The 20,619-nt window shown below is 54.1% G+C and overlaps 8 protein-coding genes across 8 annotated transcripts; 4 read left to right on the top strand and 4 right to left on the bottom strand.

The window, feature by feature from the left end:
• Positions 1-317: 317 nt before the first annotated feature.
• On the bottom strand, positions 318-5,647 carry VTN49DRAFT_5144 (uncharacterized protein; the record flags this gene model as incomplete). The annotated part of the gene is made up of 6 exons (XM_069413169.1): positions 318-1,458; positions 1,508-4,179; positions 4,233-4,327; positions 4,382-5,131; positions 5,192-5,240; positions 5,294-5,647. The coding sequence occupies 6 exons, from the start codon at positions 5,645-5,647 to the stop codon at positions 318-320; spliced, it is 5,061 nt and encodes a 1,686-aa protein (XP_069267063.1).
• Positions 5,648-6,432: 785 nt separating this feature from the next.
• VTN49DRAFT_5145 (uncharacterized protein) lies at positions 6,433-7,623 on the top strand (the record flags this gene model as incomplete). The annotated part of the gene is made up of 2 exons (XM_069413170.1): positions 6,433-6,677; positions 6,738-7,623. The coding sequence occupies 2 exons, from the start codon at positions 6,433-6,435 to the stop codon at positions 7,621-7,623; spliced, it is 1,131 nt and encodes a 376-aa protein (XP_069267064.1).
• Positions 7,624-7,631: 8 nt separating this feature from the next.
• On the bottom strand, positions 7,632-8,377 carry VTN49DRAFT_5146 (uncharacterized protein; the record flags this gene model as incomplete). The annotated part of the gene is made up of 2 exons (XM_069413171.1): positions 7,632-8,191; positions 8,245-8,377. The coding sequence occupies 2 exons, from the start codon at positions 8,375-8,377 to the stop codon at positions 7,632-7,634; spliced, it is 693 nt and encodes a 230-aa protein (XP_069267065.1).
• A 103-nt stretch (positions 8,378-8,480) lies between these two features.
• VTN49DRAFT_5147 (uncharacterized protein) lies at positions 8,481-10,041 on the top strand (the record flags this gene model as incomplete). Its single annotated transcript, XM_069413172.1, has 3 exons — positions 8,481-8,709; positions 8,766-9,798; positions 9,858-10,041. 3 exons carry the CDS (start codon positions 8,481-8,483, stop codon positions 10,039-10,041), a joined length of 1,446 nt encoding a protein of 481 aa, XP_069267066.1.
• Positions 10,042-10,144: 103 nt separating this feature from the next.
• On the bottom strand, positions 10,145-12,357 carry VTN49DRAFT_5148 (uncharacterized protein; the record flags this gene model as incomplete). Its single annotated transcript, XM_069413173.1, has 2 exons — positions 10,145-12,211; positions 12,271-12,357. The coding sequence occupies 2 exons, from the start codon at positions 12,355-12,357 to the stop codon at positions 10,145-10,147; spliced, it is 2,154 nt and encodes a 717-aa protein (XP_069267067.1).
• A 389-nt stretch (positions 12,358-12,746) lies between these two features.
• On the top strand, positions 12,747-13,367 carry VTN49DRAFT_5149 (uncharacterized protein; the record flags this gene model as incomplete). The annotated part of the gene is made up of 1 exon (XM_069413174.1): positions 12,747-13,367. One exon carries the CDS (start codon positions 12,747-12,749, stop codon positions 13,365-13,367), a length of 621 nt encoding a protein of 206 aa, XP_069267068.1.
• A 169-nt stretch (positions 13,368-13,536) lies between these two features.
• On the bottom strand, positions 13,537-14,363 carry VTN49DRAFT_5150 (uncharacterized protein; the record flags this gene model as incomplete). Its single annotated transcript, XM_069413176.1, has 7 exons — positions 13,537-13,671; positions 13,722-13,786; positions 13,837-13,902; positions 13,957-14,060; positions 14,112-14,155; positions 14,223-14,253; positions 14,344-14,363. The coding sequence occupies 7 exons, from the start codon at positions 14,361-14,363 to the stop codon at positions 13,537-13,539; spliced, it is 465 nt and encodes a 154-aa protein (XP_069267069.1).
• A 691-nt stretch (positions 14,364-15,054) lies between these two features.
• On the top strand, positions 15,055-17,989 carry VTN49DRAFT_5151 (uncharacterized protein; the record flags this gene model as incomplete). Its single annotated transcript, XM_069413177.1, has 2 exons — positions 15,055-15,142; positions 15,195-17,989. The coding sequence occupies 2 exons, from the start codon at positions 15,055-15,057 to the stop codon at positions 17,987-17,989; spliced, it is 2,883 nt and encodes a 960-aa protein (XP_069267070.1).
• Positions 17,990-20,619: the final 2,630 nt, after the last annotated feature.

Consider the following 20,619-nt stretch of genomic DNA (forward strand, 5'->3'; position numbering starts at 1 on the left):
CAATCAAACATCAATTCCAGCGAAACTCATTGTATAGAGCAACGAATACCTCGAAACTCAGCAAGTACTCCCACGCTAATATACAAGCCTGTCCGAATCCCAAGTCCAACCGCCATTATCCGGCAGATAACAAACCCTATCAATATAACGTAGATTGATCATCGAAAAGGCGAAACTCCTGGTGTATACCCAAGTAATATCCCATCGAAAATCGAAGCAATCAAGCACAAGCAATAGAGCAGAAGAAGACCAGGAATTTTGCCAGAGAAGAGCAAACAGGAACCAGAAAAAAAAAAAAAAAAAAAAGACGTAAATCATCATAGCTCCTCGTCATCAGATTCCTGTCGACGGCCTTCCTCCACAGGGGTAGAGTCCATATTGGCCTGCGTTTCTTCCGCGCCCTGCTCGCCGGCGTCGTTGTCGTTGCTGGCACTCAATGCTTCGAGGGCTTCATTCGCATGCGTGTTTTCCATCGGGGCCACTGGATCGGCATCCTCGTTGGTCAGGTCCGCAAAGACGTCCGCCATGTTGTGCCGTGCGGGACTGCTGCTGCCGCCGAAGGGGTTGTTGGTGTCCACGTCAACTGTGGGTGCTGCTGCTGCTGTTGCTTCAGTTTGGCCACCGCGATCGAAACCCGACGGCTGATTGAACAAGGTTGGGTCCTCTCGCCGAGCAGCTGGCAACGTGGGCGACTGCGTGGATGTCGGGAGGAATGGAAGCTCGGGCGTGGAGCGAAGATTCAGTGACGCCGTTGACCCGCGTCTCGAATTCAGGTTGGGATTCGGATAGTTCTCAGAGGCCAGATATGGGAGCGAATTCGAATCCGGCTGAGTAGAAGCTGGCTCGCCTCGATCGTCGCGGCCTGCTGGAGCCGGCCCTGGACGCGTCGATGGTGCCGGCGCTGGACGAGTTGCCTGAGATGGGTCCTGAGACTTGCGCTTGGCGTTCATGTTTTTGGGCCGCAAGTGCGGCGGAATATCCTCGACGCGATCCACGCCCAACTGGGCCATGATCTTCTGTTGTTTCGTCGGCCGTGGCTTCCGCGTCGACAGCGACTGCTCGAGGATCGGCGGCGGCTCCGGGGCGACCGGCGCCCACTTGTGCAGCTCTTGTCGGAAAAAGTTTGTCTCGTCGGCCAAGAGAACCTCAGCACCTTCGATCTTTCGCAGGTAGAACAGCATAGTAGGCACCTCTTCGCTCGTAGTACAGGCAGCATTGGTGAGGCCCTGGAGGAACTCCCGGAATGCAGACGCTTGTTTGATAATCTTGTCCAAAAGTTCTTCTTCATCCGGCTGGAACGGTAGATTTGGAATCTCAGCTTGCCATTCCTGCAAGTCCTCCAGCTTGGGCCGTGCGGCGTCGCGAGGGATCTTGACACGCCAGTCACAGATGGGACAAGTGTACTTGTCAACGTCCTTGACCTTGCCTCGCGCGATTTTCAAGCATTTGCCGTGGTACCTGGCCAAGTCAATAAAAATCCAGATCCAACAAGCGCCAACTGGCTTACCATTCATGACAGATCTCGCACTCGATCATCATGCCCGCCTCGGACTGTCGGCAGATGCAGAATACATCCCTCTTCTTCGATCGCCCGTCATCCCACACGCTCCCCGATTCGCCACCGAGGAGGCCATCCGGACTGTTGTCGCGCGATGCCGGTTCCACAGGCGGACGACAGCGATCGTCCAGGTCGAAGCAATACGAGTTCCGCTTCTCCACGTACTCCATGTGGGATTTGAGGATGTGCAGAGGCGCGTTTGCCTTTCCAAACAGTTTCTTCCCCTTTCGCATCCAGTCCTCGTGGCGCTTTTGCTCACGCTCCAGGTCAAGAGCGCCAACCGGGCGGCTGTTTAGCTTTTCTAGCGAATCCATGAGTTCGCGGACTTCCCTATATCGCGGCCGTTTCCGGAAATCTGGATCTGATGTACGTTTATAAAGGTCCTGTATGTGTCTTTGCGCTTCGCGTTGCTTAGTCAGAATGGCATCGACTCGGGCGAGGGTTTCGGCGGACACGGGATACCGCGACGCCTGTGCCGACAGCGCTTCCAACTGAACGTAGTGCACAGCCTCGACGGACATGAGCTCCTTTGCCTTGGCTTCCCATGCTTCACCGTGCCGGCAGAGTTCCTTATAGCGCCGCATATCCTCGTTCCGCTCATCGATCCCCAATTGCTCTCCCGCATGGATGAGATCTTTGCACTCCTGTAGCGACAGGTACTGGTCACGTTTAGCACGAGCGGTCTGGTTCCACTTCATCTGACGCAGGACCAACTCCAACTCGTCTACTTCGGGGATGTCCACGTTAAAGTTGCGCCCGGCCTCGACTAGTTCTTCAACCTCCGTGGGGGACCGAAGCAACGGGTTTTGCAGGGTCTTGATGACTTCCTGTCGATATTCTTCAATCTCGCGAGTCTTCTCCTCGAGTGCCGCCATTTGCGGGCAGTCAAAAGACAGTTGATCCGCCTCGGCAAGGAGAGCGTGGATATGCTCCACTCGGCGGACCTCACGGTCACGCTCTTCCACTTGCGCGCCTTTGGGAAGACTTTTCCGCCATACCCTTTCGTTCTTCCGGCGATTCTGTTGCTTCCGGGTGATGTAATTATTGGCCTCCTCGACCCACTTGTCGCACCGCTGAACAAACGCTGCGAGGTCTTGGAGGCCTGGCAACGGATACGGAATCTTTTCACCCTCGCTGACCAAGCTGTGTAAGACCTTGAGCTGCGGTCGTGGCTCGTTCTCCAGCACCTTGTCGACCTTCTCCGCCCAAGCTTCGGGAATTCTGGCGCGGTCCTGAATTCTTTGGGTTAATGACCGTAGCTCTTCGTCTGTCAGCCGATACCGAAGGGTGTGGTCAGGTCCCGCGATCCTCTGGGCGAGCGGCTTGCCGCAGCAATCGAACTTGTCCGCATGCAAAAGACAGTAAGTGCGACGTGACTTCTCGCAGCGGAATTGCGTCAGATACGCGTAAGCCTTGCAATAATAACATTGAATGTCCTCCTCCGGCAGGTCCTTATCCTCGACCACAAATCTCAGCTGGCAGTCGGTACCCGCAGGCCAGTCACCATAACCCAGCTTACATTCGTGGCCAGCTGCAGCTTGATGGCTCTCAATGAACCTAGAGCGCCAATCAATCTCCCGGTCGCTGGTCCTCTTCAGGGCCGGACCCAGCCATTTGGCAGTCGAGATGGAATTATCCCTTGCTGCCGCCGTCAGCAGCAACTCATCGTGGGAAAAACATGGCTGTCTCCTAAACTCCTGTAGTCGTTGCACACCAAGGGCGCCAAATGGCTCCCAGTCAGCCGGGGCGAAGTTGACGGCTTCATTGAAGTTAAAGCCATGGTTGAATCCCGCGTGGTATGCCTGCGGGAACGTGATCACAAACTGGCCTGCGCGTTGATCCAGAGCATAGACACGCACGCCAGCCTTGCGCAGCCGGTCTGGTGGTAAAAGTGTGACGAGCTGGAAGAGGAGGTCGGGCTGAGTTTCGAATAGTTCCGGAACGGCCTGGCGCATGGCTTCCTCAAAGGCCTCGGCATCCGCTCCGGGGATTCCGTACCATGTTTTGGTTGCGCCAAAGTGCTGGTAGTTTGCCGAGTATGCGTAGTGGTCTTCATTATGCCAGCAGAATGTCGAAAAGCACATGCCGACGTAGACCCAAGGAACAGTCATTCCCGAGATGTCGGACTTGATATGACGGAATAGGGAATCCCCATAAAGAGGGAGTACATTCAGGTTCCAGGGATCATGAGCATAAGGATCCAAGGGGTTCTTCTCGACGGTGGAGAAGCCACTCCCATGTGTTGTTGAGTGAATATCGGCACCGTACTCGACCTCAACAGTTTCGGTGAGACTCTCTACCAGTCTCCAAAACTCGCGCTCGACGTCGTCTTCGGTCTCCCGACGTGGTGTGTTGAGGACGGGATCGAAAGGCATGCGGCTGGCGAAATAGTTCTTTTTAAAGTTGTTGGCTTTCTCTTGGAATTGCTTCAACGAGTAGACACCACCTTCCTCGAAGCCGTACTCGCCCGTACCAACCAAGCATTTTGGACAATGCCAATCATAGTCTGGATCGGCCGTTAGCGGAGGATCGAGGCAGCGTTTGTGATATCCATGGTTGCAACTGTCACACACGACGATCGACTCGGGATCATCCGATGTGCCTCCACACGTATCGCATTTCTGAATATATCTTGTTAGCTGATGAGAGGTAAGATGTTGAGACGGGTGCATACATCAGCAGTTTTTCGCGCGCGATTCTTCGCCTTGTTCTTGGCCGGGGTAGGGCGGAGAAGACTCATATGGGACCCCGCCACAGTCGGGGGAGCATCTCAAAGACAAAAGTCAACATAGCACAGGCGCAAGCATTGGGTTGAGCACTTACCTTTGCGAAGTCTTTTACTTCGCCGGCCGGACTGTTCAGAATCTGGGGCATCTGTTTGTTGAGAGCTACTCTGGCTATCATGGCGAATGCTTCGTTTCAAGGAACTGTCACCGTTCCCGTTCGCAACTGGCGTTCCATTTTGCTTCACATCCGGTCCATCGTCATTCTCTCGTTTCACAGGAGGGTCCCTCGTCCTGGGGGACCGATTGACCGGGGTGAAACCGGACGTTTGGGCATTGACTGGGGTGAATCCCGACGCAGTCGGCTCGGTCGATTGCTCCTTGACAGGGCTCTGGCGATCTGGGGTGCTTTCTGATTCTGTTGAAGCATCAAGAGAGCTAGATTCGCGTGGATTCGAAGATGTAGCTGACAGATGGCGCTTTGCCGCAGGTGACTGATTGGATGAGGGGGTGTAAGGGCCGCCATTTTCCAATTCGAGCTGTTGTTGAACGCTCGGCTTCGCGACACGTAGATATTCTTCGTACGGCTGCAGCCATCTTTGGTATGAGTTTTTTAGGGAGGTGGACAATGAGGACATGATCTTGCCGCTGTAGCCAAGGTCTCGTCCGATCTCGGCCCATTTTTTCTGCTTACAAACCTGGTCGAAGCCGCCACGAACCTCGACTGCCTTTTTCAATTTGTAAAGATCTAACGGGCGCTTATCAACGCTCGGGAATCGATTGAGGTTTGTGCCGTGCTGTTTGTGAAACTTGGCAAGCTGGTCGAGGTAGTTGAGATTGGCTCGGGTGCCTGAGAGAGTCAGAGGCCGCCGTATTAGTGAACATGCTGGAGCGCTTGAAATGAACATACCTCCTTCGACTGAGTTGAGCTCCTGCCGTCGCGTCTTGAAGTGAAAACGCTATAACGGCAATTAGCGACACGGACCTGCGAAAACGGGGCAAAACAACGCACCTCTGTGTCCAGCGCAAAGGGTGGGTTCCAGCTTTCTGGCGGAATGATCCTGCAAATTCCATAGTTTACCGCCTCGGGGGCAATTTTACGAATGTATGCGTGGGGGTCTTTGAACTCCTCCTCTGTCGGATAGTAGGTCGGCGCCTCGGGTAGGTTATGGGGTCGCACGCGCTTAACCGGCTCCTTCGGCGCATTAGGCTGTCCACGGCGCTCGACGGTGGACAGGTCCAGCGGCGCGGAACGTCGAGCGCTCAAAGGAACATTATGGCCTTGCGGCGGATAGGAAGCGTGCGAGCGCTGGCGGGTGGAGGTAGATGCTGAATGGGAGTCTGCGGCGGAATTCGGGGCAACCATTTCTCAGCACGGGGAAAGGGAAGGAGGAAATAAAAAGCGAATCGCAAGGATCAAGCGCGGAACGGATGAAAAGGCGACATGGGAGGCCGTTGAGCGGATAGTCAGGGCCGAGAAGAAAGACGCGATGCTAAGAGGATCTGATCGGCTTGAGGAGCAAAAAAGAATGGAACTCGGCCGAGCGTGGTATGAAGGATTGAGTTTGAACCAAGCCACAACAGATGGATTCAACGGCGACTCAAATTGGAACTGGTAGGGTGCGACAATTCAGGTCTGAGCAGCAAAGACTTGGGAGTCTGATACGACGTGGTGTACGTCCTCTATGGAGAACGATGAGAGTCGATCGCCCGGAGAATTCGATGCAGGTGATGATTATGTAAGCGTCGATCATGCCACGGCCGCAACCGGAAATGGCTGAACTCCGGTATGAAAATTCAACCAGGCCGACTCTTGGGGCTGAAGATTCTGGGTTACCTTTGCCAGTCTTTCTTTACATGTCCAAAGGCTACTATGTGGCCAAGCCTGTACATGCCTGCCCGATCTCATCTCTGGGAGCTTGGACTAAAGGAAGCGCTCGGCACCAAGATATGGCCAAGAATAGACATGGAATTCGGCGATTCTGATTGGCTACGGCGGTCGAACCATCACGTGCGCGAGAATTTATAGTCATGTGACAGTATACTCATTAATATTAGCCCTAACCCTAGTCACGTGGTCAAAATTTGTTGACAAACACGATCCACATGGGGTTCGCTCGCGTCGCGTCAAGATAGAGCGCCCGAGTCAAGATGGAGACCGACAATAGCACACCCCGGCCCATCCCCGCCTTCTTCTGCTGCTACCTTCTCCGCTCGGTGGTTCGCCATGCCTCGTTATATGTAGGCTCAACGCCGAATCCTGCACGACGGCTAGCACAGCACAATGGGGCCACTAAGGGCGGAGCGCACCGAACCGCAAGAAATAACTTGCGGCCATGGGAGATGGTGGTAATTGTGGAAGGATTTACAAGCCGAATCGCGGCGCTACAATTTGAGTGAGTGCTTCTAATGCCAGGTTGTGTTATGTAAATGGAACAGCTGACAGGCTATGGTAGATGGGCATGGCAGCATCCCCAGCTATGTAGGCACATAGGGCGGGCAGGACGCAATGGAGCCGCGTCTAATGGGCAGGAGAACACGCAAAAGAAGCGTCAAACGCGGTCTCTGGTTGGCCATTTGGCAGATCTGCACCGTCTGCTGCGGACGCCCTATTTCGGCCGATGGCCATTGACAGTGCGAATCCTGGCATCGGACGTACATAGCTCGTGGATGGCCTGGACGGACCGAGTCGACGGCCTCCTTCCAGATAATATCCGCGTTGAGGCGGATATTCAGTGTTCAGGCCACAGTATTCTCGACGCCAACCTGCCTCGAAATGACATGTCGCATATTGACCCATCCTACCGCACTGTCCGCGAACACGTCGAGAAGTCGACGTTGATATTGGACGATAGCAATCTAGTCCACTGTGGCGTATGCCACAAACAGCTGTCTTTCAAACATGATTTGATCACAGTGTGCCCTCGAACAGGGTGCCGGTTCACAGCGCATATGACATGTCTATCTAAGCGGTTTCTAGAAGACGAGGGAAGTGACCAGGTAGTGCCAGTCGGAGGCGAATGTCCGGGCTGTGGAGTTGAGGTATCATGGAGCACATTGATGAAAGATTTGAGTCTGCGGCTGCGGGGCCAACAGACTATCGAGAAGATGCTGCAAACGGGACATGTTCACAAGTCTACACGAAATGGCCATAACCGTCGCAGCACAAAGTCCAGCCAACCGACCCATGCCGACAAATCTCAAGTCGATAGTGAGATATGCGACGATGACGAGCTCGATGACACATGGCTTGATCAGGTAGAAATGGGATCCGAGGCAAGCGACAATGAGACGGGGTCTCCAGAGGTGGTGGTGATCGACGATAGCGAGTGTGATGGATGACGGAATCACTAAGCTGAGAGCTCGCCAGACTTTGTCGGAATGAACGACGTTGGACCGAACGTCCGTAATGGACCGAGCGAGTCTATCTTGTTTAAACACTCGAGCACACGCTGGAGGATAAACTCCGCCACTTCGTCGAAAGATTTCCCGGCATCAACGACGCAGAACTCATCATTATGCGGCAGGCGCACCAATGATGTGAAGAGTTCGCGGACATTGTTCTGCATGGCATTGGTCTCGTAGCGTTCACTGCCGTAGCCGCCGCGACGGGCCGCTTCTTCGGGAGAGATGCTCAAAAAGAGACACAGGTCCGGACGTGGCAAACCGACTTCGGGATGCCAGGCCCAGTCGAGGGACAGGTTGGGAATGTTCTTTGCAGTGGAGTAAACGGCTCCGGAGAAGGAGTAGCGGTCAATGATGACGGTGGTGCCACTGGCAATATCGTCGCGGATGCTCTGGGCTTTTTCCCAACGGTTCGCGGAGAAGAGCAAATGGACGGCATGGTCGTCAAGATGTGTCTCGCCGCGAAGGTAGCTGTCAATTAGCTTTCCAGTGGGAGTGGCTCGGTCTGCAGAATATTAGATCTAGATAAGAATTCATTGATGGAATGAATGAATGTACCTGGAAAGCGAATGTACTGTGCCTTGTAGTTCGCATCAAGCAGACTTCGGAGCAATCGCTCGCACTGGCTCGATTTGCCCGCGCGATCAAGGCCCTCGACAACAATGAGGGCGCCACGACTGGACTTTGTCATTATTTCTTGCTGAAGAGGGATCTGAATGTCGTGGTGGGGGATGGTGATAAAGTGTGAAATTCTGGGACTAGAGCGGCCGCCGCTGAAGAAATCCTATCCCACCATGCATCATGACCTTGACCATGACGACGGCAACATGGCCGCCCACTTCCGCGTGCTCCACGAGACAGCCGTTCTCGGAGCTCGTCGCGGCACGCTCTCTTTGGCCGGACGCTCGATATCCACGCCGCATTATCTCGCGTTGACGTCGCGGGGGGCAGTCCCGCATATCTCACACGACAATTTGCGCGAGCACTGCGCTGTGAGGGGGGTCTACCTGGGACTGGAAGACTGTATTTCCACATCCACGTCCCTTTATTCAGAGAATTTGACTAAAAATATCGTGCAGTTCTTGATCGCCCACGAAATCAACCCCCCGCCCTGTACCAGGTCCCGCGCCAACCCGGCGAGTCAGGCCTCCGCCGCTTCACCTCCCTCCACGACGACACGCTGCTCGTCCTGGGACCGCGACGCGTCCCGCCGGTTCCAGATCCGCCAGCAAACACTGACAATGCGATTTCCATCCTGACATCCGCGGGTTACGCGCGGCTCGAAGCGCGCGAGTACCTCGACGCGGTGCTGGGGACGCTACGGCCCGATATCGTCGTTGGAATGGCGGACTTGATGCCGAGTTCGTCAAAGCCGGGAGTAAAGAGGCGCGAGAAGATGGTTGATCGGACGCACGCATTCACGCGGGATGCGACTCGGCGGATCGCAGAGCAAGAGGCAGACGTTCGCGCGCAGACAAGTTTTTTTGCGCCCGTCCTGCCGTTTGATAATACCCAGCAGAGATTGTACCTCGATGATCTTGCTGATGAGTTGCGCGAGGGGATTGCCGGGCTGGCATTCTATGACTATGCCACCACCGTGGCAGCTGTGGAGTCGCCTGCGATGCCGGACGCTCTACGGGATCTACCACGTCTCTCCCTCGGCGAGCCGCGTTCTCCGCATGACGTGCTCCGCGACGTGCGCCTTGGTGTGGACATTCTGACAATCCCATTCATCGGCGCCATGACGGACGGTGGTATCGCTCTCACGTTTACCTTCCCTGATGCTTCCCCCGAACTGGAGAAGGAACAGAAGAAGCAACCGCTCGGCATTGATCTCTGGTCCAAAGACTACGAGACTGACACTGAGCCGCTCATGCCCGCTTGCACATGTTACGCATGCAGGATGCACCACCGTGCGTACATCCATCATTTACTCTCCGCAAAGGAAATGCTCGCTTGGACTCTACTGCAGATTCATAATCTACACGTTGTAGATCGATTCTTTGAACGGATTCGCGCGGCAATCGACAAGGGGGAGCTTGAGGCGGGTGTGGAGCGGTTCGCGGAATGGTATGAGGAAGGGCTGCCAATTCCTACAGGGAAAGGGCCGCGGTAGGTTCATATTCATCTGCTACGATGGGTGGATTGCCGCTGACGTTTGTTGGGCTCAGGCTAAGAGGGTACCAACATCATACATCTGGCCCTGGAGAGCCACGCCAGAACCCTCGCGCGTTCGGCAAGCTTGACGACGCTGCACAAAAGTTTGCCGAGGCGCAGTCATCCGTCGCGACTCCAGATACCAGTGCAGAAGGGTTGGAGCAGCATGGATTTGCCGAGCGGCAGGGCTCACCATAAAACTCTCACACTCTATTCTAGATAGCGCTGTAATTCTAGGGGATCCGTCCAAAAATGCTCGCATTGTCGTAACTCGTCCGTAGCACATCCATGCCATGCATTATTACAGTTCTCCCCCCGCAAGCACCCTCCACAATGAATCCGTCTCCCGCTTCTCCTCCTCCGACCCAGGTGCCGTGCCTGCACCGTATCGCTGCCCAATGACACATACCAGCCAGACGTTCCGCTTCGTCTCGTCGAGGAACCGCTCTGTCGGCGACCCCCGCGGGTAGATGCGGCGCCACTCGTCCCAGATGCGGAAGGCTTCCTCGCCCCACGCCCGGAAGCTGACCTCCTCGATGATCGTCGGCGTCGTGATCTCCTTGCCACGGAACACGCCCCATGTCACCGCCATGCCGCGGCCATGGCCCAGCGCGGGGTCTTCCTCGATGTCCGCATCTGGTGGTGGCGGCGGCGTTGCCCCCTGGGACTCTGGTGATGGACCGGCGCCATTTGCCATGTACGTCCGAGGGTCAAACGATGTTTCGAAATCACCTGCGGCGTTTGTGGCAAACCATGCGAATTCGTCCGGCCCGTACCGCATGAGCAATGGTTTCAGTCGCTGCTGGTACTCATGTTTCTGGCAGAAGAACTCCACGAACGCCTTCTGGAATACGAAGCCTTCACCGCGCGGGCCCCAGCCAAATATTGGGTCGTCGCTGCGGACCCCATTCACGGCTGGCTGCGAGGCCAGAGTCCACCAGTCGAATTCTGTGATGAGTTTTAGAAGCTGCGGCTTGATCGTCTCCGTCTCCGCATTTAGCCCAGACTCCTCCGGCGACCCGCCCTCGGACCACGGTACCACATGCAGCTCGCCCGAGACGTGTCTCCGGAATAGATCGCTGATGTCTGAAATCGATACTGGGTAACCCCAGATTCGCCGTGCCACTGCAGCTGTTACGTGCAGCGACGGGCCGTACCCGTCGATTTCGCCAAACGCCGGCGACCGCGAATCACCCCATCGACCGTTAGGAAAGTCGTCCCAGGTCGCTTCGCGGCCCAAAGTGCCTACGCCTTCGGAGATCTGCAGCTGGGTGCTGCGCGGCGGTGGGTTCATTGCGGGAATCCCTGCCTGCGCCGCCGTTGTCTCGTACGAGATCGATCCCCGCGTCGACGATCGGTCAGACGATATCCGGAGCTTGTCAACAATCGCTCGGTTGTGCGGGCCAGAATTGATGGAGGACGCCCGGCGATGGTGCATCGGTATCCCCGGGTCCAGCGCGCCATCCCCTGCAGCGACAGCAACGCCCTCGTCATCGCTGGCCTCGGCATCGCTCATAGGCGGGATCAAATCGCAGCGCTCAAGCACGAATGACACCGACTTCTCCAAATTCAGAGTGTAGAAGTGGAACCCCCGCGGACCCGGGTTCGGCAGAGCTTTGATGCCGTCCACAATCTCACAGAGAATGTCCACGCCAACCCGCTTCACAGCATCGTCGTCTTGCTTGACATCCTCGAGACGCTCCAAAATCGGTGGCGGAATTCTTGCTCCACTGAGCTTTGTGACCCGAGTTAGGCTCTTGTATCCTTGAATAGGCATCAACCCTGGCATGATCGGGATAGTCTTGAACGCTCCAGATGGATGGTTCCGAAGCATTTCCTCGAATTTCTGATATGCTTCGATGTCGTAGGTTAACTGCGTCATGATAAAGTCCGCGCCCGCTTGGACCTTTTCAACGAGATAGGGCAGATCCTTGTTTACATCCTGGACTTCTGTGTACGAATCCCCTGGATGGCCTTCCGGGTATGCCGCCACGCCTATACAAAAGTAATCCCCGTAGACCCTGCGGATATACCGGACCAGATCAACCGCCCACGTGAACTCTCGGTTACTGTCATCGTCACCTTCAGTATTATAGTCGGCGCTGCGCGGCGGGTCTCCGCGTAGGGCTAGAATGTTGCGGATGCCCAGCGCCTTCGCCTCCTCCAACGCCTCGTCAATCAATTTCCGGTTCATGTTCGTGCAGGTCAGGTGCAAACATGTTGTCAGCTGCAGCTGCCGCTGACAGATCTCGGCAAGCTCAAGCGACTTGCCCGCCGTCGTGCCGCCGGCGCCCCATGTCACGGTCACGAAAAGCGGCCGCAAGGCCTGTGCCATACGCTCCAGACGGGCCTGAAGATTGACAGATCCCTACTCGGTAGTTAGCACCTGCAGAGAGCTTCACAATTTGTCCTATTCAGAAGCCCCACCATCTGTGTTTTGGGAGGGAAAAACTCCAGCGAAAAGTAATGCGCATCGGGCGGCAGCGCCGCTATCTTGTCCGTGATCTTCTCCATGGTGGCAGGATGGAAAAAGGATCGGTCGTTGGAGCGTTCGCGAGAAGATCGAGGGTTTGGGACGAGGATCTGATCGGAGGCGATTTCAATCCCGCCTGGGATCGGAGCACCGCGTGGGGCCTGTCCCAGCAAGTTTCCGAAGCTTCGAATCAAGTCAAGAGTGATATCGAGTCTTAGTTACAGTGCTATTGAAGAGTTCTGATGTGGTTTCGAAGTGGTTGGGGCCATGGTGAACCCCTCGCGGCAGATGGACGGCAGTTCTCGGTGAAGGTGAAGCTCATCAAGAGCTCCTTAGCTCCGCGGGACGAATTGACACATTATTCCCCAGCTCTCGAAGTTCACACCTCCAATGGTTTACTAAAGAAGAATAAAGCGCAAAATCGAAACTCATGAATACCGCCAGATCGATTCCTCGCCTCCGCTTATCTCATCCGTTCCTTCGCCGTCGCTTTCCGCGTCGCCAATTCTCGACACCATCACCGTCACCACCACCTGCTGGCGACGCCCACTCCCGCCTCCACCGGCTCAATGCACGCCTCCCACGGTCACTGCAACGCTACACCTCTCCACTTCTCCACGCGCCGGTCGCGCACGTCACGTCGTTCCTCATTCTACACGAAATCACTGCAGTCGTCCCGTTGCTGACGCTACTGGCCGGGTTCCACTACCTCGAATGGCTACCGGATCTGATGACGGGGGAAAACACCCCATGGAGTGAAGGCGTAAAACGGCTCGGAAAATGGATGGCGAAACGCGGATGGGTGGACCGCGGTGATGTCGATGCGGCGGCTGCCGCTACAGCAGTGGAAGGCTCTGCCGGAGGGGAGAAAGAGGTAGTAAATGCGAACAGAGGGGCGCGTCTGGTGCTGGAGTTTGCTGCGGCGTACGCGGTGACCAAGGCGCTGCTGCCGGTGCGGATTGCCGCCAGTGTTTGGGCGACGCCATGGTTTGCGAGGGTCGTTGTGTCCCCCATTGGAAGAGGTTTTGCACGGGTCTTTCGTCGGTCATAATAATCATCATCCAGAAAGAAGGATACGACCGGCTCACTACGTCGATTACTGTGTATAGAGGCATTGATACATAACGCCAAACCAGCGCCTTGTACAAAAGTAATTGTAAATGCTTGGAGTTTTTTATTCACGAGCTGAATGCTACTTCTACCCGGCACCCGGTGAATGCTTAGGGCTTCTCGTAGATCCAGTCGAACTGGCTGTGCTTGTAGGAGACAATCTCCTCCTCCTTGAACCAGAGGGCAATCTCCTTCTGGGCGCTCTCGATGCTGTCGGAGCCGTGGCAGACATTGCGGCCAACATCCTGCAATTTCGTCAGCACAGGCACGGTACGCAGAGGCGAGGTCTACATACGATAGCGTAGTCACCACGGATGGTGCCCGGGGCGGAGGCAAGAGGGTTAGTAGCGCCGAGGATGGCTAGAATCAAGTCAGCAGGGGTCAATGGCTTGGAAACAACAGGTACGTACCACGGCCGGTCTTGACGACATCACGACCCTCCCAGATCATGGCGCAGATGGGGCCGCTCAGCATGTCTAGAGTCCAAAATCAGCACCACTTGACATGACCCGGATGTCAATTCCACTCACAGCTGACGAGACCCGGGAAGAACGGCTTGTCGGAGAGGTCGGCATAGTGCTTCTCGAGAAGCTCCCGCGGCGGAGTCACCAGCTTGATGGCGACCAGCTTGAAACTAAGCTCCGGATTTAGCTTGGGCTTCCTAGGCCATTGAAAATGTACTCACCCGCGCTGCTCGAAGCGGGAAATGATGGGGCCAATGAGGCCGCGCTGAAGGAATTAGAGTCAATATCTACAGTCCATCACAAGGAGCCATCCTATTCACGCCTTTTCATACCTGGACGCCGTCCGGCTTGATCGCAATGAAACTGCGCAGTGTTAGCCTCGATCAACAAAACGGCATTGTTGCTTCCTTTAGGGAGGCAAGAGCGGCGTTCAAGAAGGGAACCAAGACATACGTGCGCTCGCTGGTAGACATGTTGAAGTAATATCTCGAGAGAATCTGCAATCAAAGGTGGCGTGAGAGATTCAGAGAGAGGGAGTCAAGAACAAAGATTTATCTAGTCCGGAGGAAACTGAGGGGCACAAAATTTCCAGCGGGCGGGGCCCACGCAGCTACACCGCGCGGTCAAGACAACTATCGTCGCAACAGAGCTCACTCGAATGGAGTCGAATCACTTCTGGAACCAATTGAGCTTGTCAATTACGCACTTCGAGAGAAATCAATGACATGCAGCACCCAAGATGGCATTGTTGCCTCCGTCTGGCATCCATGCATGGAGAAAGAACTGGATTCCCTGGGCTCGCAACGGCATTGACAAAGTCTACAGCATTTCTAGAATCTGACAGTTTCCTAATTCTTCAATGATTGGTCACTTCGTTTGGTCAACGCTTCAGGACTTCAATTCGTGCAGAGTTGAGTTGTTGTAAAGGCCATGCTGTGTTCCTCGAAGAGATGGAGAGTCCTCGGGGTGTGCAATTCAGCTCTCTGGAAGCTAATCCAGATCCGGTCCATAAATCACGTGACCTTCATCGCGGCTGAGGTCACTGGGGACAGCTGTCATCTGTCTGAGATGGGCTCGAGCTCAGCTCAAGGTTGCTCGAAATCGTGGCCGTGTTGAGCACAGTCCAATGCCATCTAGAGCGTCTGTCGCTCTTGATTGATCACAATGGCACGATTGAGCCCACGGAGCCGGCAGCTGATGCTGCTCGCTCTGTTGACTCTACTAACATTGACCTGCTTGATAGCGCCAAGCAGTATGTTCCTTTGGGTTTATTAGGGGATCAATGCGATACTGACGATATCAAGATGCGGTCAAACATGAGAATTTCAAGACATGCTCTCAATCCGGCTTCTGCAAACGAAACCGAGCTTATGCCGACCATGTGACAGCGCGGGGAAGCGCCTGGACGTCTCCGTACGAGCTGGTGGCCTCGAGCATTGAACTCAAGGATGGCCGATTGCAGGGTACCGTGCTGAAGACACTGTCGTCGGGTGAGAAGGTCCGGCTACCGCTCACCGTATCGTTCCTCGAATCTGGTGTGGCCCGGGTGGTCCTGGATGAGGAGAGACGGATGAAAGGCGACATCGAGCTGCGACACAACAGCAAAGTCCGCAAGGAGCGCTATAATGAAGCAGAAAAGTACACAATCGTGGGCGGCCTGGATGTCAGCAAGTCGGCCTCTCTGAACCCCGAAACAGAACCCGGCTTCACTAGGGTACAATACGGGCCGGAAAACAGCTACCAGGCAGTCATTCGCCATGCTCCTTTTGAGATTTCCTTCCAGAGGGACGGTCAAACTCATGTCAAGCTGAATGAACGCGGCTTCTTGAATATTGAACACTGGCGTCCCAAGGTGGACAACCCTGAAGGCGAGAAAGAGGACGACTCGACGTCCTGGGAGGAGACTTTTGGCGGAAACACCGACTCCAAGCCGCGGGGACCCGAGAGTGTTGGCATCGACATTTCTTTTCCTGGCTACGAGCACGTTTTTGGAATCCCGGAGCATGCTGACTCGCTGTCTCTCCGCGAGACTCGAGGTGGTACCGGGAACCATGAGGAGCCGTACCGGTTGTACAACAGCGACGTATTCGAATATGAGCTGCAAAGCCCAATGACCCTTTATGGTTCTATTCCATTCATGCACGCGCACCGCAAGAACTCGTCTGTTGCAGTCTTTTGGCTGAATGCGGCTGAAACTTGGGTGGATATAGTCAAGACCAAGCCGTCCACGAACCCACTGGCGCTGGGAGTTAGCAACCCAAGGACAACGCACACACATTGGTTCTCCGAGTCCGGACTACTTGACGTCTTTGTGTTCCTTGGGCCAAACCCTGAAGCCCTGAGTAAGAACTACGCAGAGCTGACCGGTTACACGGCCATGCCGCAGCGGTTCGCTATTGCCTACCACCAGTGCCGCTGGAACTACGTGACAGACGAGGATGTTAAAGACGTTGACCGCAAGTTTGATCGATACCAAATCCCATACGACGCCATTTGGCTGGACATTGAGTATACGGATGGGAAGAAGTACTTCACGTGGGACCCGCTGACTTTCCCAGATCCCAAGGGAATGGAGGAGCAGCTGGATGAATCGGGCCGGAAGCTCGTAGTCATCATCGATCCGCATCTGAAAAACGAGGCTGGCTGGTCGATTATTGAGGAGCTTAAGAGTAAAGATTTGGCCGTCAAGGACAAGAATGGTAACATTTACGACGGTTGGTGCTGGCCAGGATCCTCTCATTGGATCGATTGCTTCAATCCGGCTGCTCGTGCCTGGTGGGAAGAGCAATTCAAGTACAACAAGTTCGCGGGTAGTTCCCACAACACCTTCATCTGGAATGACATGAACGAGCCATCGGTCTTTAACGGGCCGGAGACAACCATGCCCAAGGACAACGTCCACTACGGCGGGTGGGAACACCGTGACGTCCACAACCTGAACGGAATGACCTTGGTCAACTCGACCTTCCTGGGCCTGATTGAGCGGAAGAAGGGCGAAGTGCGCCGTCCATTTGTCCTGACTCGGTCCTTTTACGCTGGCTCACAGCGGTTCGGGGCCATGTGGACGGGCGACAACCAAGCCAAGTGGGAGCATTTGGCCGCATCGCTTCCCATGGTCCTGAACCAGGGTATTGCCGGGTTCCCCTTTGCGGGCGCCGATGTTGGCGGCTTCTTTGGCAACCCCAGCAAGGAGTTGTTAACGCGGTGGTACCAGGCTGGGATCTGGTACCCGTTCTTCCGGGCCCATGCGCACATCGATACGCGGCGGCGCGAACCATATCTGGCCGGGGAGCCGTACCTGTCGATTATCACAAAGGCAATCCGACTCCGGTACCAACTGCTGCCTGCCTGGTACACCGCATTCCGTGAAGCGGCAGTAAGTGGTCTTCCCATCGTCCGGCCGCAGTACTATGTCCACCCGGACGATGAGCACGGCTTCGCGATCGACGACCAACTGTACCTGGGCGCGACGGGTATCCTGGCCAAACCTGTTGTCACTGAGGGAGCCACCTCGGTCGACATCTACATATCCGACAGCGAGAAGTACTTTGACTACTTTGACTACACCGTCTACCAGGGAGCGGGCAAGCGGCACACGGTGGCCGCGCCGCTGGAGAAGATCCCAGTGCTGATGCAGGCTGGGCATATTGTCCCGCGGCAGGACCGGCCCCGGCGCAGCAGCGAATTAATGAAGTGGGATCCATACACGTTGCTGGTAGTGCTCACGGACGCGGGTACGGCCGAGGGCACATTGTACATTGATGATGGCGAGACGTACGACTTTGAGAAAGGAGCGTACATTCACCGACGCTTCATCTTCCGTGACTCAGCGTTGACGTCGGAGGACATCGGCACGCCAGGTGCTAAGACCGCTGAGTATCTCAAGACAATGGCTGGTGTACAAGTGGAGAAGATCGTGGTGGTTAACGCTCCAGCGGATTGGCGCGACAAGTCCGCGGTGACGGTGGTGGAAGACGGAGCGAAGCAAGGGCGTACAGCGCCGCTGCAGTACACGGCCGGCAGCGCTGGCAAAGCATCGTATGCGGTGGTGAAGAGGCCGGGCGTCGATGTCGGCCGCTCGTGGCGGATCGAGTTTTAGAAAGCACGGTGTACAAATAGACAAAACAATGACCCGTTTAGTCTTGCCCGGCAGTTCTAGAGCTCTGTGCAGAGTTACTCTCATGGCATAAAACCTTAAGGATTGTACTTGCAAAACTTGATCTCGTACTTACGTACTAGTTGCTCGTACCTAAACCGTAGGTCAAGACAAATGCGTTATTTATTCTTCTATTAGCCCACCTTTTTTGGCGATGTGCTCAATGAACGATACCAGATCGAGCACGAGCTCGGTCGTGGGTACTTCTCTAGCGTGTGGTGGCGCACGACTCGCGTGACAGAAAGGACGTAGATCTCAAGATTATGGCGACGTCTCGTAATAGAGAATCATGAAGTGCGCATCCACGATGAGATTCGACAGATTGTGAGTGACGCTTCAAAGAAATTTTTGACATACTCGGATACATTTGTGGTATCTATGAATGGAAGGAATCAGAGGGTTCTGGTGCTGCTGTTGCTGGGCCCGAGTCCCTCAGTTGGCATGCTTGAAGATATGCCCATGGTGGAGTGCATGGCTGTCGCTGAACAGCTGTTGGAGGCTCTTGTGTCGTTAGTGCAGGCATTATCATTCCACCTAGTCACTTCACATTGACTCTAGCTTGACTATCCAAAATTTAGGCCCGAGACACTGTATCCATAGGAGGGTTGTTCCCTACATCACCTCCCTCGACGCGCAAAGTACGAGCTCCTCGGCTGGCCTGCCAAGCAACCCATAAAGCTATTACAGTTAGGCAGGGAGCCTTCCAAACCGGGCGAAATCGTCGACCTGCTCGAAATTCCCGAGCACCCACGCACCGAAGACTTCTACCTCAAATGACTTCAGCATTGGCATGTAGATGATCCCGTCGTACCCTATCAGAATCATGCCCCATCCTCCAGGTGCAGGCGCTCATTGGATACCTAATAAGGCAAGTACCTCGATGGACATTACCTCCCGAGGTAAGGACTCAGACTATTCCCACGATATCAGGTATCTCCTCTTCTCTGTGTGCACTCCTCTCCTTCTTTTGTCACAACTCTCACCGGCCAGTGACAGCATCGCCCTAACAGGATGGCATCAACAATGTCATGTCCTGATTGTGCCAATTCTATCTTAGCTACTTCAGCCTTACCATGAACATCGACAATCACATCATCCCACAGCGCGGTTATCCTCCCTCCGAATTCTGCTCGCAAGAACGACTCCGTGGAAAGCATCCAATTATTTGTTGTTAAATGTGGAGCTGCATGTCATCTTCGACGAACTGTACCTCACAGTCATCCAATTTCCAGACCATTTTGAAGGCGGGATCCTCATTTTGCATTAAATCCCCTACTGAAAGAATGGAAGGGTCAATGCGTCCGTCCTATTCGTTGACTATTAACTCGAAGGAGTAATCGCTACATCTCTCAACCATGTGCCAATTACCCAAGTAAACAAGTCCACGAACGACAAGAAACGCCTCTCTGAATATCGAGAAAAATGGTACAAGCGACACGAAACTAAATTCCTACCGGCAAAATTTCCCCCAATGTTTGGTCCGCTGAGGTGGACGGCGTCAGGGTCGAATGGTCAGAGAATACTCAACGGAGAGTCTCTGGGAATGCACAGCGCCTTTGTGAGGGCGTCCGCAAGGACATTCTGAAGGAGTGACCGAGCGCTTTTCGATTGATTGCGCCCATAGAATGAGAGAAAATATATCACTCCCTATTAGGTACCTACCTACCAGGTAGGTACCTGTACCTTATCTGTACGTAGAAAAGGGAATAACCCTAGAATCCGCAACCAAAACACAATCAAGCAGATGTACTAGTTCCGCTACTTACGACTGGCTTTTCGAGCCCCATTATCCTTATTCAATTAGAATCGAAAACTCGAACGATGTCTGTATTCAATCTTATATTCAACATGCAGATTTCTGAATTGGTCGCCTTCGTTTCATTGTAGGTTATAGCAGTTCACTCAAAAGATAACCGTGTCAGAAGAGCCGTACTCACACTTAGTCACGTGACTCTATTGCCCTAAATCAAGACACTCGGGGATTGTTGGTGTTGATTGAACAAGCAATCGATGGTTCTTTTTTGATGCCATCTTGAATATTGGTTGGCTTTTCGAAATTCTTTTTTACTTGCCGAGGTACGAGTTGCTGGCGTTGTGGTGCTGTCATACATCACCCGTACTCGTATCTCCTTGGTTTCGTGTAAATAGTCCTTCCAGCCTGAAGGAAGCTCAGGAAAGGTGGTAAATATATTGCTCGTAGTAAGAAGGTATATTTCATTGGTTCAGTCATTAGAAATATCGGATCGAGACTGTTCATCATGATAGGAGTAGAGGATGCTAGCAAGTTACTGATTCATATTGTGACTGGCAAGGAACGTCGTGAAGAACTTCTATGAAGTAGGAAGGAGAAGAGCAAACAAGAGACCAGACGTTTTTTGTACCTACCGACAAGGAAATTCAAGTTGGCAAAACTTGAAAGCTTTCATACTTGATTTTTCACAGAAGTTTAGACGCCTCCGAGCCTAAACGAAGGCAACTTATAAATTGCAGTACGGAGTACGGAGGTGCGTACCAAAAAAAAAAAAAAAAAAAAAAAAAAAAAATAAAAAAAAAAAACTAAATAAAAACTAAAA

This window comes from Thermomyces lanuginosus (assembly GCF_041956635.1).
Source record: "Thermomyces lanuginosus strain ATCC 200065 unplaced genomic scaffold VTN49scaffold_32, whole genome shotgun sequence".
Taxonomy (NCBI): Eukaryota; Fungi; Ascomycota; class Eurotiomycetes; order Eurotiales; family Trichocomaceae; genus Thermomyces; species Thermomyces lanuginosus.